Here is a 19,490-nt window from a genome sequence, read left to right on the forward strand (position 1 = left end):
CCTGTTGACCCTGTGACCAGTAATAAAGTAGATTTTTGATGTTGCGAGTCATCCCTAAAGACTGAGTTTCAATGCACTCAATCTCTACACTTTAATCAAGAACACTTGATGCAGTCATACTTTAAAGAGAGATTGTTGGGATTTAAGTGGGAAACATTCCATCCGTACAGTAAGAAATGCCAGTGCGTGCACCTCACCCTTTGATTTACGAGCACTTTTATCTCTTTTGACTCAGTGTGTGGTGAGCGCAAACTTGAGCATTAGCAAAAAGCCTCTTTAGAGGACCAAGCTGTTCAGGACTTGTAAATGAACATCCCCAACGTACACACAATGGGTGCCAAATTTCCTGAAAGATGGTCGCAGTAAAACCAGTGACATTTATCACCCTCCTCTGATCCACACGTTCAGCTTTATCAGCACAGTGCATTGTGTGTACGTATAAGGCTACATTTAGGACCTTATTTACCATGGCATTTGCATTAGGGATTAAATGTTTTGCTCACAGTCTTAAAGTTTCCATATAAAACTACTAGAGAATGTGGTGGTGTTTGTGGCCCAGCAAAGAGGCATCAAATCGAAGCCACACTAACAATGATGGGGAAGTACACTGACATTTACTCATTTGGCAGGCGCTTTGTCCGAAACCCCATGACATTGGTGTTCTCAGCACCTTGCACTATCAGTTCAGCTATGGGAGCACCACAACAAGTTCCTCTCAAAAATACACAAGTAGGAGTTATCAGTGGCGATGTATATGACTCGTATAACCCAGAACCTTCCATTTTCTGGTTTGGCATATCATGAAGCTGGGCTCTTGAGTTTTTAAAGAGGTATGCTGTTTCCTCCTCTTCCGTTTTATTGAAACATATTTAAGCAATGGGCAAACTCTTTCACGCAAGATAGGATCCTTCCCCAAGTCGCATCATCTCACAGCCCCAGAACCTGTTTGCCATATTCACAGATATTAAATATTTACTTGTGTGGGGGTGGGGGTTAATGGAATTGCTGTTTGAACATTCCATCTGACGAGAGGACTAAAGTCATGCGCAGCGGCAGTGGCAGTGCGTGCTCACCCACGAATTAAAAGTTGGCTCTGATCAGCGGTCGTACAGTTGCTCTCTAGCGCGTTCGTGCCCAAGTCCCCGTGCGATCACTCCATGACTTGGCATGGTTTCTCCTCAGGCCGTGATATTTATATCGGTTCCCGGCGGTACCCTCTTAGTGGTGCACCGTGACTGGTTGGCGCACAGACTCCCAGTTCTCCTGAAAAACCTGGCCCATTTCACACTTTTGTTCTCTCTTCACCCTGTTTGTCTTTCTCGCTCATACTATATCTCTCATACACACATGCAGACATACATACATACACATACGTTACAGGATGGTACTTAGTTGTCTTTTTTTTTAGTGTAATGTAATGTTAGTAGCTTGTCCTGTGACTCTCACATAATTGCTTCATGTCAGCTCGGTGACAGAAGGTGTCAGGAGCATTACATTCTTTTCCAGTAAGCATTCTGGACACTGAACAGCCTCTGCTTGATCGATTTCACTGGATTCGTGGTTCAATGCATATTGATGCAGAGTGCAATTAATGATCCAGTAATTCACTGTGTCACAGGTGCCCTTTTGGAATGAAGCGACCCACAGACTGTACAAACTGCCCCCTCTCCACAACGCACACACACACACACACACACCATAGAAAATGCATCAATACCAAGATGTCACTAATCCATAGTCATCTCATTATTCCCCCCATTTCCTTCATGTTTGTTATGTGCTCACGGTTTGTTTGGTTAAACATCTCAGTGTTTTATTTATTTGTTTGTTTGCTCCCATCATCCATTTTCATGTCCACCATGTTCATCTCTATCCTGTTGTTCTGTTCTTTTTTTGTTCTTTCTTTCCACCTTTCATCCTCCTCTCCTATGGCGCAGTGACCACCAGCATCGTGTGAGGGAGACTGCATGCAGGTAGGGGTTTCTCTCTGTTCTGCAGCCTGTCTGCCTCTAATCAATGCAGACTGTATTCCCTTCAAGCACCCCCTCCAACTGCCTTCAACCCATCCAGTCCCTACCAATCCCCCCTCCCCACACACACCAAATCTGCATTCCCCACAGCTAATTAGGAAACATCCGTCTGCTTTTAAAAAAGGCACAATAAACAGCCAAATTTGCCCTGTTTATAACGTGGCGACATGTTGATTGCCGCTTTTCAAATCTACCTGATTAAAAAATGGATTCAATCTACTCAATCAGCGTTGGCGGTGATTGCCGGCAAACAGCTTGTTGTGTTGTAACAGTCTGATCCCATTAATCAGCAGGAGAGTAAACTCTGACTGGTGGGGTTTTTAAATTAATTATTTTCTATGGTCAATCGAGCCCTCATTATCTACCCACAGAATGCAAATGTTTATTATAATATAATTTGTCTTAAGTACAATTCTCTGCAACATCACAACAGTTGGATATGTCCACAAAATGTGTGAATGTGTCGGTTTGGGCATGGACAGAGGTAGAGGGTAAAGTTTTCTATGCCGGTTCCCACTTTCAATTGCACTGCGCTGTACTTCAAGTAGTTGTAAGTTCTGTTGGTTTTCTAAGGATGAAGATGTCTTTCTCACACACAGCCCACACACTGAGTGCCTGGTAAAGCACTGAAGGCCAGACAAGCCACTAAGATGTTTCTCTTTTGCGTGGTAGAGGTTTCCTTTTTTTTTTTTTTTTTTTAGTGTACATCACCATGCTCCAATCCTCTTTGCTTTTAGGCTGAATGCCATGGGGGTGATGCATTAGCCTCCTCTGGATGGGGTCAGCCTTTGTGAGCTCCGGATCTTTCCATCACTCCTGCGGAGAAGGCGGAGGGTGGTGTCGCGAGGCACATGTGAGGTCTCACTCTCACCCTGCCAACGTGATGGCAACCTAGAGTTATTAATGAAGTCGCCATCTGTTTCATTAATTTACCCGAAAGGCCCCCACAGGTTCGTTTCACAGAAAAGGCCTTTGCCAATATTTTGCCTTTCATATCTGTTGATTCACCTTACCGTGCCCCACTCCCCTGCTACACAGCACAGGTAGAGGTAGAACAACAACAAAAAAATACAAAAACAAAGACAAATTAGTGGTGTTATGCGGGTAATGTCAGGTGAGCATTGACTCCCACACACATCGCGCTGGAGGGCAGGTATCTCTGCGTTTTTGCTGTGACACCTGAGCTTTGTCTGCTCCGCTGCTGTGAAATCCGCTGTAAGCTCTTGCATCAACTGTAAATGCTAGACATAAAAAAAGCTGTCTGCATTCCCCTCCAAGTCATTTTTTGTTTGTTTGTGTTTTTATCTTTGTATTGGGTGGGTGGAAGACCTGCCAATGGGTGGTGTAAACGTTCCTGAAGACGGGGGGGGGTTGGAAGACTGGAGTCATTTTTGATGGTCCAAGAATACTTAGAGATTCTGCGGAAAGGACAAACACAGACTGCCGCATTGTCGAAATAGGGGTACTGAAGCATGTGGATTTGGAGCGCAGCTGCTGTAAGCCCTCAGTTCAGCGCAGTGCTCAAAGAATGACCTGACAAAGAATTGTGAATTCAGGCGACGTAGGAATTCTGGCCTGTGTTTTTTTTTAAAAGTATTAAAAGTCATACATTAGTCAAACACTCAGAAATACAAAAGTGATGCTGAGGGAAATGTCTCTCTTAACAGTTTACTGGAAACAGGCTCATTAATTTGATAGATGGTCCCTGTGCTTTCAGTAGAAGTCAGGAGCAAGTGCAATTCACACTCTGAGTTACACACCTACCCGCCTGGCTTAATATCGAAAACGTCGGGAAAACGGGACATTTTCCCATTAGAAGAGGAAATGTGCTATTGCTAATGCTAGTAATTCCTCCCGTCTTTGAAATAACTCCTCTTCAGTTCCTTCATTCTTGTATCAGTTTATTGTCACTCCATAACCCTTTGGTACAATCTGACTGGCAGCAGGGCCTCTCTGAGTGTTTGTGTGTGGTCTATTGTTAATATCTTGTTTCCCTGTCAACACTACCCTGTCCCTGACGACACTCAAAAACCTTCCAAGTGACCCTCTCTCATCCCCTTTAGAATGCCTGGATAAAGGTGTGTGTTTGGGGGGGGGTGCCAGGCAGTGACTGGGTGTTAGGGCTGGGAGTGCTGAGGTGGCGTGGGCAGTGTGGGCTGAAGGGGGTTGTTAGAGTTGTGAGGGGGTGTCGGCCGTCTGGTTGCTGAATTAAAAACTTTGTGACTGACAGCCAACATGATGGATTATTAAGCAGCCTGCAGGGCATTGTCTATTCCTGGAGTGCTTAGTTAAGGCTTGTAACAGCCAGGCCCTGCTTGAGCTCAGCAGAGAGTGAAAGGGGTCTTCAGCTGATGTGAGCACATTCACCATCACTGCTGCTGATGTGGCTCTGTCTGCATTTATATCTATCCCTCCATCTATCTGTCTATCTCTCTGTAACTCCATTTATCTCTCTCTCTCTATATATATATATCTATCTCTCTGTATATGTAGTTATATATATATAAAGAGAGACTGAGCCCAAGTGCCTTTTTTCTCAGTAGAGGTGAGAAATGAATAGCGTTTACATTAATCATTCAGACGCCAGCCTTACGAGTAATTGATTAGATGTGAGTTGTTAAGATGGCCACTCTACCACAATCCAATAAAGTGAGTAACAAAGGGAGAGAATATAACGGTGAAAGAAAGTGACAAAGGCACAGGGAGACAGAGAGAGAGATAGAGAGATAGAGAGAGAGTGAGAGAGAGAGACCCAAAGTCTTTTTCTGCTTAAAAAATGAGAAAGAAGAAAATATTCTTAAAACTTTCTCTCCCCCATCCCCCTCTTCGCCCTCCTTATTGCGAGCGCAGTCTGCAGACGAGTGATGCAGTTAGGTGTTGCTGGGCCAGGGCCTTAGGGTGCGTTTCCCATTCCCACAGCTAGATAGATGGCCTTACAGTCCGCACAGACTCAGTGCTACGCACTCATGTGGGCGAGCTAATTAGGCAAAATTGTAAATCTCAACTTCAATGATACTTAAATGCTTGTTCCTGTGGAATACTGACTCATTAAGCAATTATTCTTAATCAACAGCATTGAATGGATGGCTGGAGGAGAACTTAATTGCTACATTTGTAAGAGAAAAGAACGGCTCATTAAAAAAAAAAAAACATAGGGGGGAGAGGAATATGTCCCCCCCCCTTCCTTGTTACTGCCGGTGAACAGAACCGTAACCAGCATACAGATGTGGTAAGGATGTGGATGTCGGAGTGATTGTCGCCACACAGCCACTGCAGTGTAATGCTGCTGTACAAGCAGACGCAGCGCAGCATGAAGATAGGCTTTATGTCCAAACGCATATATTACCGTTCCGCTCTGTTCTCGGAATCTGTCCTAGTTCCACGGTAGTGTGGCAGTTGGAGCTTTTAGATGAGCAGACGAGCAAGGACACCTGCCTCCATATGGGTCCTATTTAAGGCCCATCTGGGGCCCCTTGCAGGCTGTGAAGGGTTGAAATATCCAACCTCCATCTCCTGGTCGCCCTGCTCTCTCACCAGGTCACTGTAATCCCCTTCATCTGACAAGCACACACTCTAGCCCTTATCCACATTGTACATCCCCCTCGGTTACAGATATAAATGGATATAAATGCATGTTATAAAACATGGATTACTGTGGCTTTGGTTGCAGTTATATATATGTATATATATATCTATATATATATATATATAAGGTATAAGGAAATGTGTTAGAGAGAGACATAGAGAAAGAGAGGGAATACACACACACACACACACACACACACACATTAGTGGTGCAGGTTGCATCAAATAGAGGACAGGGATCAATGGCATCCACCTTGAAACAGTCTCCAGGCTGATCATCTGAGGGACATCGTTCTCTCTCTTCTCTTCTCTTCTCTTCACTTCTCTTCTCTTCTCTTCTCTTCTCTTCTCTTCTCTTCTCTTCTCTTCTCTTCTCCTTTCTCAGTGCATGCTGGGATTGTGGTGTGTGGATGTGTGTTCATGGTGAGAGGGAAGTTTGAAAGAACTTTTTCTGTCCTTTCTCTGTATTTTTCGATCTTATGATTTGTTGCCTTTCTTACTCTTTGGAGGTTGGTGGGATAGTGTCTCATAGTTAGGTGCGTCCCCGTTGCTGGAGTATCTGTGAAGGATGTGTTATTGGACGTGGGTGAGAGACTCAGCCATGAAAACATTGTGTCAGCATCACACATGAATTAAGCCGTGGTGGTTTTCCTGAAGGAGGAGTTGCTAGCCAGTCAGTTAGATGTGATTGGCATTTGGGTAAGTGGAATTCATGTCTCTGTATTACCCGACAACTAGATTAATGATTCTAATGTCCCACCTTTCATTCCCAATGAGGATATTGAGCTAGAGCTCCCTAGGCTTGGGAAATTGGCAAGTGGGATGTCAGTGATACCACTCGGGTGAAAAAAAAATACTTTAAAACTAAAATACTGTTTTGAATGTGGAAATATTTGTCAAGTTAGGTTGGCGTGTCCGTTCAGGTCAGGAGTGGAGGGTGAAGCAGAGCACTGGGGGCATTGTGACAGGCGATAAAGGGGAAGTCCGATCGCAGAGGGAAGATCCAAGCACGAAGAGTCAGCCCCCTAACTTTAAAAGAAAGATCCGACTGATAGTGGACGTATGAGTATGCCTAACAATGTCAAGGAGAAGGTTAACACTGCTATGTTAATTGTGACGATGAGACAGCTGCACAGGCTGAGGAGCGGGTTAACATGCTGAAGAGAGTGTGGTGGGTGGGGCGAGCCCAGAGCCTTGTGTAAACATGGGACATGGAGGGGAAACGTTGCCAAAGGCCCCTAATGAGATGCAATTACTGCAGAAATGGATGATGTCATGTCAAAATGGTCAGATGTTTCAGATCTTTCACAAATAAGTAAAGACCATCTCTACCCATTGGAGGAGATTCGTTTCTGGACGATGTTTTTGTTAGTGCAGTTGACATAGAGTATTTTTCCCACAGATATTGATACAATTTGGAGTGTCAGTAATTTATTGGAAAAGATGAGTTGACTAAAAGGGAAAGATACTTTTTGAAAAAGATGCAGAAGGCGGAAGAGAGTAGGGTCTTTGAATCTTAATGGTGGGAGAGATAAGGAGCATTGGTGACTAAAGTTATTAGTCTTTAAGACTACTGATGTTGTTCCTGTAATAAACCCACACTGACCGGTATAATGAGACAGATTAGAAAAGATGGTGGGGGGAGGGGTGGGGTGGTATGAAATGGTAAACATGGTATTCATGTTAATGTTTAGCGTGAGCTGCGGTCCTCACTGCAGCTTCAGATGACCTTTATCATGTGTGCCAAAGTGGGCAGAGAGGAGGTGAGGAGGAGAGATCTGCCTGGATTGGTGCAGTCGTTAGTTCAGGGGAGCTGTGGGTAGAGCTCCCTCCAGTGGTGAGGCTTCAGCTCCGTTTATTTTTGTCTCTGCATGAGACTTCCTCTCCTTTAATGCCACCCGCCTCAGCTGCACACAAACAGTGACACACACTCTCTCCCCTTATGTGGTTGCTTAAGGTAAACATGGGGAATGTGAGGAGGTTTCACTGCACGTAAACCTCAGAGCATATTCATCACTATTCAGCAGATTGTATTGTAGGCAATAAATAATTTTGCATTATCACACAGAGAGTTGAAGGAACATGACTGGCTGGTCCTCTGTGAGCTTATCTCTCTCTCTCTCTCTCTCTCACACACTCTCTCTCTCACTCCCACTCTCTCTCTCTCTCTCTCTCTCTCTCTCTTTCTGTTTGTGGATCACTGATCACTGGCTTGCTGACATTGTTAAGCTCGCACAGACACCTTTCAAAAGTAATTTGACAATGGTTTCACTTGACAATTTGTTATTGTTAATTGAGGAGAAAAACACATGGACCGCATGCTTTTTTTTTAAAGCACAGCTACTCTCCACACAATTAACCAATGCTAATTTTACCCCCCCCAAAAAAACGTTTTGGAACTCATTAGCTCTGACAGACAGAAACCAATGCGCATGAAACAAAGTTGATCCGCTGCATGTACCGTGATAATTTGCGCACTGTAATACGTTGGCTCCTTTTTTTCAGGCGTCTTAATTGAAAACCTAGTGCAATCTGTGCATTCTTCAAAAATGAGATTTCAGAGGTTGTTCATTTGTGAGAATAGGCTGGATTTAGAAATTAATTAGCCTTCTATTATCCTCTGGACGGCAGCGGCATGAGTAGGGCAGTGCGGGAAGCTGTGGAGCTTCAGCTACTCTGTACAGCCTCAGCTCCATGTGAGGGAGTGCATGTGACAGGCTCATCATCTTGGGAGCTTTGGGAGTAGGCAGTTTCCTCCCGAAACCTGTGTGTGTTTGCGTGTGTGTGTGTGTATTTGTATAGATGTGTGTGTACGTACGTGTGTGTGTGCGTGTGTGTAGAGAGGGATAGCCTTTCTGAGCTTTTAAAGACCCATGGCTGCCAGAGTGGATCATATCTGAGTCCCCCCCAAGCAAACAGAGCAGAGTAAGTCACCCCAGCATCCTGAGGCATAATTCACTCAAGGATACAGGTGCTAGGATCTGTGATCTGGCCTCTTTAATCACAGAGGGACGGACAGACAGACAGACAGACAGATAGACAGGATACGGATCAGAGGAGGCAGGACGCTCTGAATCAGGCCTGGAACTTTGGGAGGCTATAAGCAGCCCCAGTTTAACGCAGGCTGCCAGAAGCCAAAGAGCTTGTGGACCGATAGTTGATCTGAACACAAACACAAACACAAACAAACACACACACATACACACACACACACACACACACACACACACACACACACACACACACAGACTGGTTTGCACACATATACCCAATCTTTTTGTGAAGTTACAATTCTGGACTCAAGGGTGTGCTTTCGCTATTAATGTATACAGCACCCTAGAGGAAGATGTTGGGTTTGATGTGTCCTGATGTTTCATTTAATGCTTTTGCTTATGGACATCAAAATCAAAGCCGAAGATATTTATTCGATACTTGATACACCAGTGTCATGCAATGCAAAAAGCAATTAAAGTCCTGTGCTTGAAACAGGGTAAGGCATGGCAAATTAGCAGAAGGCTATCTGATTAGTTGACAGGGGACGAATGAGTCAAGGACAGATGATGAAACAGAATGAGGAGGTGGCAGATATGAGAAACCCAGCTAATGAGTATCATTCACAACATTTGTTTGCTCATAGGCGATTATCTCTGGAGAAGAGAGGTTATAAGAACAGATTAAATATGTGCAATGCTGATGCATGGGGAAGCTCCCCCTACAAGATTACACACACGGCAAACGCACAAATTGCTTTTTTATTGCTGAAGATCGGTTAAGGTTCCAGCACATGGCTTTCATTATCCGCCAAATATTTCTCTCCATAATTTGCTACCGTCTCTCACCGGAGTTGATAATACGGTGCGGTAGATTCGATATTGTGTACCTCTATTCGTATATTCGATATTGTGAACCTCTGCTCACAAAAAAAAGTAAACAAAACATTATAAAGCTTGTTTAACCCCAATTCACACTTGGTATCTTGCTTATTAAAAGAAGCGTGTTTGTGCAGGAACTGTTTTGCGGACAACATTAAAATTACAGGAGAAAATCGAATCAAAAGGAAGTAGAATTAGTGTGACTCTCGCCTTCTGCTTCCTGTAAATTATGTAAAGGATAGGTGGCCTTAAATAGAGGCAGGCTGACTGGTGCCAGCTAACTGATATGGGCATGTGTGCCCAGTCAGCTCTGTGGAGATCGCTCAGAATATGGCCATTCTGCATGGCGGGTTGTTTCTGTTAGGTGTACAATTATAGCACTTGGCCCAGGCTGGCGATGTGTGCATATGCGTGGAGCCTGCCTCTGTGGCTTGGATTGCGTAAGGATTTAGAGGCTGCCAGTGCACATGTGAGCCTTTCAGCCTCCTTGTTCATCCTTTAGGGTCAGAGGCTGCTTCTGTGCTAATTGATGCACTGCCCTGTGAGTGTGTGTGTGTGTGTGTGTGTGTGTGTGTGTGTGTGTGTGTGTGTGTGTGTGTGTGTGTGTGTGTGTGTGTGTGTGTGTGTGTGTGTGTGTGTGTGTGTGTGTGTGTGAGAGAGAGAGAGAGAGAGAGAGAGAGAGAGAGAGAGCTAGCAAGCTTGTGTGTGTGTGTGTATATCTGTACATGCATAATTTGAGTTTTTTTATGTCATGAACCCATATCTTTGTATGACTGTATTTGGGCATTGCCTATGCACAAACTGCAAATCATGACTGTGTGTGTGTGTGTGTGTGTGTGTGTGTGTGTGTAAGGATGACTGCACCAGTGTGAGTGTGTTTGTGTGTGTTCCTACATACAGCTGTCTTTCACCTGGACTGTAGCAAGTGTACCCAAAGGGCCCTTCATGAGAACAGGCAGAGTAAGCTGGCGTGATGCCCAGTGTAGAGGGGTATCCATCAACCCCCTCCCTTCCCCTGTGGCCTGCCGTACCGAGCAGACTAGTCCAGGGACCGGCTTCTCCGCCGCTGGACAGATTCAGGACACCTCAGGTTCATTACTCAAAGCAAAGTAGGGCAGGTGCCGTGTGAGAGCCCAACTTCCTGTCCTCTCCTCTGCTCTCCTCTCCTCTTCTGGCCTGTCCTCTCCTCTCATGTCTCTCGTCTCACTGCTCCTCTTCACTTTCTCTGTCCTCTCTCCTCCTCCTACTTCTTCCTCTCCTCTCCTTCCTGCTCCCGTCCTCCTCTTCTCTCATTTTATCCTAAAATGTCCGTTCATTTCCTTTTTCTTCTCTTCCCTTTCTCTGCCTTCACTTTCTACTGTCCTCTCCATCTCTCTTATCCTTTTTTTCTTTTTACTCTCCTCCTCTCCCCCATCCTTTTTTACCCCCTCTGCCTATAATTGTCCTCCTGCAGGAACCGCTTGTGAGTTGAGTAAAGCTGGGAGCAGGATAATACAGTTGTGTTGCTCAGGCACATGTGTAAATGAACAAGAGGTAGAAGACCAGAGCAATCAATATTGAGTGGGAGGTGAGCTCTCCACCCACTCCCAATTACAGTGAAGCCACTATAGAGTCTAGCTCCATGAAGAAAATGAAACTTGTGTCCTTGGGCCCCGGCTCCTCTTCCAGCTCCCCCACGCTCCCTCCTCTCCAGCCCTCATGCTGGGCAGAGAACCGCTAGGGTGACATTTGCCATTTTCCACCACTGCCTCCTGTGTATATTTCAATATTTTATTTTGTGGATGCAGGGACCTAGCCTCTGAATTTGATCTAACACAATTTACTGCAACATTAATGAAAGAAAAGAATACATGAATACTAACAACGCTTTCCTTTGGAATGTGCACACTCTCAATGGCCTTGAGGCAGAAAGTAAGAATATTGTACAGACAAATATGGAAAATGAATATTCAATCTTAACATAAAATCTGATAAGCATAAATTGTCTTTTTTTTTTTTTTTACCCTCGCCTTATGTGGTCCTGCAGATATGACAGCCCACCCACACAGCTTTTTTTAACAACGCTGCTTGAGGAAATGTGTCCTCTAATTGTATATTGTTTGCATGTTACTGGTATTAAGGGAGGTGACCTTAAGATCGCTCATGCAAGATAGCTGCAGCCGACATTAGCCTAAGTGACCCAAACACGGGAACTGCTTCCATGGGGCTAGACCTGCACACCCACTGTGCATGCCCAAATATGATAATGCTCAGAAAGTGATGGCTCACTGTACCATTTGGGCCCAGCATTGAATGAAGCTGCTAGCTCCACAACAAATATAATTTAATCAAATCTTTATTTATATTTATTTTCCATGCCTGTGCCATATGAAATGAAACAATCCATAGTCATAACACAGATGGGTCATTACCTCTCCAACAGTACAAATCTACCTCATTTGAAACATGTCAGACATGTGGACATCATTACCCATCCTGTCCTGGCCCTAATAAGGCAGGTTGATGCCATTGTCATTCGTCATTTAGATAACACTTTTTTTTGTCATTAGTGCATCTCTGGCTTTTGTGGCACATTTTCTTTTTTTCCAAACTTGACAGCAGTTGAGCAGTGGTAGTGAAAAAGAAGGCCAGAGATGTATGGCAGCCTGCAGTCAGCAGTTAGCTCACATGTGGCACGATCCCGGACAAGCCCCCAACTGCCTGTCAGAGCTGCTGCGGCAGCAGCACCCAGACTCATATTGCACTGTCCACTCCCTGTGTGCGTCCTACAGCCTGCACTCCCTCTGCAGGCTGTCACAGAACACAATAGAGGTAATTAATGAGGGCTTCAGTTTCCCCTCCCCTCCCCTCTCCTCCACCACCCACCTCTCCTCTCTGTGTTCAGCGGAATTGACACGAGACGGGCAGCCAAGGCCCCGTGCGGCTAAGCCCCAAGGCAAACCTGACATGAGACGGCCGGCAGGAGGGGCAGGCGTCATTCGCCTGTCTCACGAGCCTGAGTTAGATGGTCGGCCGGGAGTGACATGTGACAGCTCCGCTCTCACAGCCGTGAAGGACGTGGCGGTTTCACGCTCTCTTTTTCCCTTCTCCCTCTCTCTCTCACCCCTTTTCTCTTTGTCTTTCTCTCTCTCACACTCTCTTTCCCTCTCCCTTCTCACACTCACTTTCTGCCTGTGTTTCTTCCTCTCCTCTTCTGGTGAGCATTGCACTGAAGAAACTGCCAGTGTGAATGCACAATGAGCAATGAGAATTGCTCAGCGCAGCTCCAGCTTTTGTCATAGAATTGCTTGAAGGAGGCTGAATGTTTTCTAATGGTCCATTGAATTGCAGCAACATATCTCTGTTTACCTCTGACCATTTGGAATGTTTTTACCAGCAGAGCCAGTAGATCGTTTTATAGACGAGGCAGCCTATATTCACCAGAAAGAAACAAGTGTTAATAGAAGACACTAAGGCTAAACGAAACGTACTGCACCTTACAGTGGCCCCAGTGCCCTCTGTTGCACACAAGTGACTAATTATGTGAAAAATGCTTCTAATGGACCAAGCAGTGGTCAAGACACTGGCTTTTGTTTGGATGGTGAGTGGGAGGATGGAATGTGAACAGGAGCTGCACTGGCAGGAGCCCCATCTGGTCCGAAGCCTCTGGCTGTGGGAGATGGGCACCGGGGGTTCGCTGGTGTGAGCGGTGGTGCAAAATGAGAGCAGCCCTTTAGTGATCCAAGCACTATTAATGAAAGGGCCTCCGTTCTGTTCCGCAAAGCCAGATGGATGACGGGTGGAAATGGAGTGTGTTGTGGAAGTTGAATAAGCTTGTCGTTGTATACCCGCAGCCATTAGTTTTACCAGGTGGGATCGATTCAGGATGAAAATGTTACCGTCCTGGTGTCTCGGCTTGTTATTTATATATGAGAGAAATTGAAGATTCTGAGAGAGCTGCTCACCAACCCAAAACAAAAAGATGAAAAATCGATGAAATCAAGACCGCTGAAGAATCCATCTTTATATTTGATGGTGCAAAACTGAAACTTCCAATGGGCTTATTAAAAAATAATTGTAGAAATTGGTTTTGGGACCTTTTGATTCTGGATATGATAACAAAAGAACCTCATCAGGAATTCAACCGCATGAGTGACTGAGAGCCGCTTCGGTATCTTGTAGTGCCGGGGGGTCTGGGTTTAGCCAGCTCACTGCTTCTGGATGCAGCGCACTTTCCAGCCCGTTGACCTCCCCCTTAGGCTTGAGAGGGTTTTTATGCAGGGCCTTTTCCGCCTCTCCAAAATCACAGGCTCGGGCCTAAGCTCTGCATCGATATCTCAGTCTGATGCCCCAAGCGGTCTGTCCAGCGCGCTCCTCTCACACCTGACAGAATTTTCAGGGACTAGCTTGCCGCAGGAGGTCATTGCATCGATTTTCCTTTATTTTTTGGGAGGAGCGATCAGCAAGGCTCTCTGATAACGGGATGAAGGGAGGACGGCGCACCTGGCCTGGCTCCTCTCTGGGGACTGACATGGCGGATGTCAAATGGAGGAGGAGCCAGGCCCCTTAGGGAGTCAAGAGTTTGTAAGTCATTTCACACCCTGCCACCCGTGCCAACTGTCCGTCCCCCCCCATGACCCCCCCCCCCCCCCCCCCCCCCACTCTCTTATACCCAGCCTAAGCTTGATTAGCTGAAATGGAAGGTGGGACACAATGCTGGAATCACCTCTGGGCTATTCATGCACTATGAAGAGAAGTCGATTCAACCCCTCTCTCTTTTTGTCAGGACGGGTATCGACTGCTTTTTAAAAGAATAGAGAGAGCCGATGTGCCTGGCTGTGCTTGATTAGGAGCGTGGCTGTTTGTGTGTGGTTTTCGTCTCAGTGACTGCACACCATCAAGCCCCTTAGGTACAGCTTGCATCTCTTTTCATTATAGCGTGTCAAAGCCATGTTCGGTGGGAACTGTAGTGTGTCATGGCGGTCACGTTTGTATGATGGGCTCAGTTTGAAGCCTTCAGCCCCCCCCCCATCCCCACCCCCGAAACGCCTACAGCAGCAGCTGCTGTTTCGCGAATGACACACTAGCAGCTGCAAGACTATCACAAGCCTCTCAAGACATCCACTGATACTATCTGATAGAAACTCAATTTATGAGCACCCGCTCCTCTCTCTTTCCATCTCTTTTTCTCTTTTTTTGCCGGGGTTCTTTTTTTACTCCTCTTGATATATATTTTCCTTATTGTTTATCCAGGTCTTGTGCTGTCAGGAAGAACAGAGCAGGCTCCGTAAAGCATCTTATCTTCCCCCAAAGCTGACAGCTGTGTGAGGGGAGCAGTAGGCGCAGGCTCTTTGATGTGAAGGGGGGGAGCTGTTCCGCACATCAAATCTCTGCTCCATCAGGCCTCATCATCAGGCAACAAGCCTCTTCTCTTCTCTTCTCCTCTCCTCTCCTCTCCTCTCTTCTCTTCTTTTGTCTTCTCTACTCTTCTTCTTCTCACAGTCAAATGAAGAGACTTCAGGAAATGAATTCTTTCTCACACACTCTCTCTCTCTCTCCCTTTCTGTCTCTCTTTCTCTCATTCTCTCACTCCTGTTCAGTCTGAACATTTACTGCTGTCTTGTCTTTCACCCGCTTTCCTCTTCATCTCTCTCTCTGTCTTTTTCTTGTCTAAAGTCTATCCATCTCTCTCTTTCTTTCTTGCATAAAGTCTCTCTCCATCTCTCTCTCTCTATCTCTCTCTCTCTCTCTCTCTCTCTCTCTCTCGGATCTATCCCTGGTAGGTGCCATCTCTTTCAGTCATTCCCTCTTTCCTGCATCTTGCCTCAACGCTCTCTCTCTCTCCCAGCCCTCCTCTTCATCTGCCACGCTCCAGTGTTGCACAGCATGGCAGTTTTGAGGGAAGACGGCACATGCTAGGCTGCCGATCATTTGCATAAGGCCCATTTGTAGTCTTTACAGGCAGTCTGAGATGACGAGTCTGCCTGTTCATGTAGTCTTCTGCTTTACTGTGCCCTCTTGTTCAGCCGGTCATCTCGCACACGCTTTTATCCAGAAACAATTTCCGGCACAGTGGGCGATTTTTTTTGTTTTCTGGGGTACTCCTCTTCACTTTGTTGTCAGAACCTGCTGGACCAGAACCAGCTCACCCAGTGGAACGGAGAGGAACGTTGTCGCAGCTCGAAACCATTCCTGACTTAAGAGAAACCGAAGAGTTTTGGGCTGTGTGTGTATGTCCCCCGCTCTCCCCCCTATGTGACTCGACTGACTGAGACGTCTGCAGTTTGACATTGCGGAAAATGGAGAAACTGTGGTAGATATGGCATGGCTTGCTCATCCCCACTCCTTGAGCTAATAATACAGTCTTTTTTTAATGTCAAGGTTTGTTTTGAAATTCTTACCACATTTTTCTCCTCCCTGCCCCTTAAACGCACTGCCGGCGCTGTCTCTGTTCAGCTAGCAGCAAAGGCGATAGAATTACCCCACGCTCAAAATCTTTACTGAAGGGCTCGCTCTCTTCTCTTCTGTCCTCTTTTACTCTCTCTCTCTCCTCCCTTTTATATTTTCAACATAAAAATGCTCTAGAAAGAGAAGCATTCTCAAGAGTGATATTTCATCATACACATTGAAGAGTTTGTTCTGGCACAAAGCCGAGTCGTTTTTTTGTTAAAGTGCGAGCGTTCAGCGGCCATAACTTATGCATGATTGCGGGAAATGTAAACAGCCACACAGTCAAAGGGGACCGCGCGATCCAACATGAGAAGTGTGCTCGGCTCGGTATTTGCCTCAGAACACAAAATTTTAATCTTTTATTTTGCCCTGAGATTGATGTTCACTCAGGAGTGTCCAATAAGTGTCTACCTCTCTCCTCCTCTACCTCTACCTCTGCCACCCCCACCACCACCACTACTACCACCACCACCCACAAACCGCGGTGCTAAAAAAGAACCCCTTGCACATGTAGTGTCTGTTGGAGGTTATTTGCGGTGATAAATAAGCCTGAGTGCTGTGGAGTGGCCATTGCTGGTTGTCATCTATCAGGTAGGCAGGAAGGAAGGCAGCCGAGCGCAGTGTGGGCACCAGCAGCTCATCCTCATCCCGCCTCGGCTGCACCCACAGGCCTGCCACATTTCAGCATCCTGTGTAGGTGTCCTGAAGTGTTCCTGAGTGAGAGAGAGAGAGAGAGAGAGAGAGAGAGAGAGAGAGAGAGAGGGAGAGAGGGGGAGGGAGGGAGAGTAGGGCACTGAGGAGGAACGACTGGATTGCAGGAGAGGGAGTAGGTAGGTGATGGTGGGGGAAGAAGGGAGCGTGGTAAACAGAGGAGGTAAACGGATGGAAATCTGCCTGCATCCATCCTGCTTGCATATAATCAGCCGGAGAGGCTTTTAACAGAGCTGTTGCTATTAGTGCGGCACAGAGATCTTCACAGGCTAATAAAGAGCTGGGTGGCATGGGGCTGCGCTAAATCACTCTGATTTACTTGGCCTCCCCGCCGCACCGGCCTCCTGTTTGAACAGGGTGGTCTCTGCACCTGTATGCTGCGTGTGTGTGTGTGTGTGTGTGTGTGTGTGTGTGTGTGTCTGTGTGTCTGTGTGTGTGTGTGTGTCAATGTAAACATGTGATTTCAAATATGTTCGGACAGATTGGTTGCCAATGGTGGCCAAGATAGACAAAGCAAGAAAAGGGAACCAAAGTTCATTTTGAGTTTTTTTTTTATTATTTTATGTCACACTTGGCTTTAATGTAAAGATCTAGCTGAGACTTCAGGGCGAGGTCCTGCTCCAGGCCACCCAGCTCCTGTGTTCTCAGCTCTCCAGTGAATCAGCCTTTGGGGATTTGCAAAAATCGATCAGCTGCCCTTTCCCACTTCACACACCCTGCCCGCCTGCCTGCCTTCTGCCTGTGTGCCGTGCATCCCGTCCCCACATTGCAGGAATCGCTCCTCTCTGCCGCACCGTCATGAGTGTGCCCCTACGTGCCACCCCCAGAGCCTTTCGTTTGTGTGTGTCACACCCCCCTCTCTCTCTCTCCCTCTCTCTGGTTCACCCCTTCCTTTCATGGTCTTAAGAGAACAAGCGTCACTGTGTTAACACTTAGCTTCCTGATAAGTCAATTTCATCCATATCGCTGATTTATTTCAGGTTTTTTTTTTCCCCCTTTTAGTTTTTTTACGTGCTGCAGTTCTGTTTGATGAGAAGTCTGTGTGTATGAAATCAGTTGGATTTAATTTCAACTCCCTTCTTCGAAGTTATTACATTACCTCAGCTGTGGTACATTTAATTAACTTTCTTCTTTCCCTCACAATAGATTAGCATCAGGCATTGCAAGGTTGTTATTGTGTGGCTGTCCTGTCCTGGCTGTCAAGTCCATTATTATTTTATATGGTAAACGATTGGGTTGCATTTACAGATTGGTCAACAAATGGCGAGTCGTTGGTGGTTCCTGTGCCAATGAAATTTTATCAGTGTCCTTGAAAGTACTTGAATTCTCCATCAATGGGCACATAAAACTGGAATGTATGGCATCTGCCAGGTTCGCTCGCATGCTTGTTCATGCCACAAGTAAATTCATTAAGACAGCAAGCCACCAAGATGTTGTAATCCATCTTTCAAAAGTGGCAAAAAAAATTTCCACTTAAAACAAAACAAAAGATTTGAAGGGCTATCGCCAGAGTTAATATGTTAGTTTATCGTGTTTTTTGAAAAGAAGAAGAAGCAAAATGTACTTGAGCTTTTTAAAGTTTGATGTTCCAAAAAAAGCGTGGAAACCCTGTTGTCTAGCGAGCTCTTGAGCCGCAGTGGGTTTAGCTAACGAGCTCTGGCTTACATAAGAGGAGCAGTGTAGTGTGAAAAGTGAACAGGTGGCTCGGGCTCCTCTGTGTGGACGTGTGCTCATGAGCCACCTCCCCACAATGTGTTCTGTGGCCTGCCCAGCAGCGGAAACGGGAGAAGGAAACAAAGGAAAAAAAGGAGGCAAGGCTCCAGTTGGTCGAAGGACAATCGAGAAGGTTCCAGAAAGCGTGGGGCGGGAGGGGAAGGGGGAGCGAAGAGTTAGAGGCCTTGTTGGAATGGCACGGAAATTAAGTAGCTTCGTTTGTCGCCTCATTACAATGCCAGTCTCTCAGCCAAAACACACGCTCACTCACTCTCTCCATCTCTCTCTCTCTCTCTCTGGCTGTTTCTCTGTTTCCACAGGCTCCACATCCAGGTCGAGCCCCCGGCCAAAGCAGCAGCAGCAGCAGCCACAGCATCAGCGGCAGCCAAAGGGAGCGAAGGGCCCTCCGCCCTCCCATCGCAGACCTATATAGCCGCCCCCCGCCAACGGTCGCCTGCGACCCCCCTTGCTGTCCCAGTGGAGGGAGCAGCAGAGAGGGACCTCTCCCTCCAGCCCGAAGAGGGACCTTTAGCGACTCGACAACCCAGTGGGCGGCCGACACCGACAGACCCCCGCGAAAGTGGGACCATCCTTCAGCCAGTCAGATCCCGCGCTCCGTGGCAGGCAGCAGTTCCAGCCTGCCGGGACGTGGCAGCCCCTCGCGCAGCCTGTCGTCGGACAGCGAGAGGGGCCCGCGGAGCGAGAGGGGAACCCTGCCGCACCCCACCGCCTCCTCTTCCGCGTTCGCGGGACGTCTGGGGCAGCCCCCCCGCGGGCCCCTCTCACTGCACATGTACAGCCGTAAGAACGTCTTCCTGCAGCATTCCCTCCACACATCCGAGCTGCAGGCTCTGGCACAGCATGACGGCTGAGACACACACACACACACACACACACACACACACACACACACACACACACACACACACACACACACACACACACACAAATACCTGCCCAGTCATGTGAAAAGACAGAACAAACAAACATGGAAATATACCTCTGTACTTCAACAAGTGCACTCACAAAGTCATACAGATGAGTTTACATACTACAGCCATGGGAATCTGTACACATCCACCCACACACAAAGCTGGGAAACCTAGCTTTTTTTATATATGGCAGTACACACAGATAGGTTCACTGCACG

At 46.6% G+C, this 19,490-nt stretch overlaps 1 protein-coding gene across 1 annotated transcript in view; it reads left to right on the forward strand.

The window, feature by feature from the left end:
- ccser1 (coiled-coil serine-rich protein 1) overlaps positions 1-19,212 on the forward strand; it is a gene marked incomplete at both ends in the record, with an annotated part of 66,733 nt that extends 47,521 nt beyond the window's left edge. The window contains one exon of the mRNA XM_080852920.1: positions 18,661-19,212. Within this exon, the coding sequence (XP_080709046.1) occupies positions 18,661-19,212 (552 nt within the window). The remainder of the gene's footprint in view (positions 1-18,660) is intronic.
- Between the last annotated feature and the right edge of the window lie 278 nt (positions 19,213-19,490).

The sequence above is a fragment of the Sprattus sprattus genome (assembly GCF_963457725.1).
Source record: "Sprattus sprattus genome assembly, chromosome: 15".
Taxonomy (NCBI): Eukaryota; Metazoa; Chordata; class Actinopteri; order Clupeiformes; family Clupeidae; genus Sprattus; species Sprattus sprattus.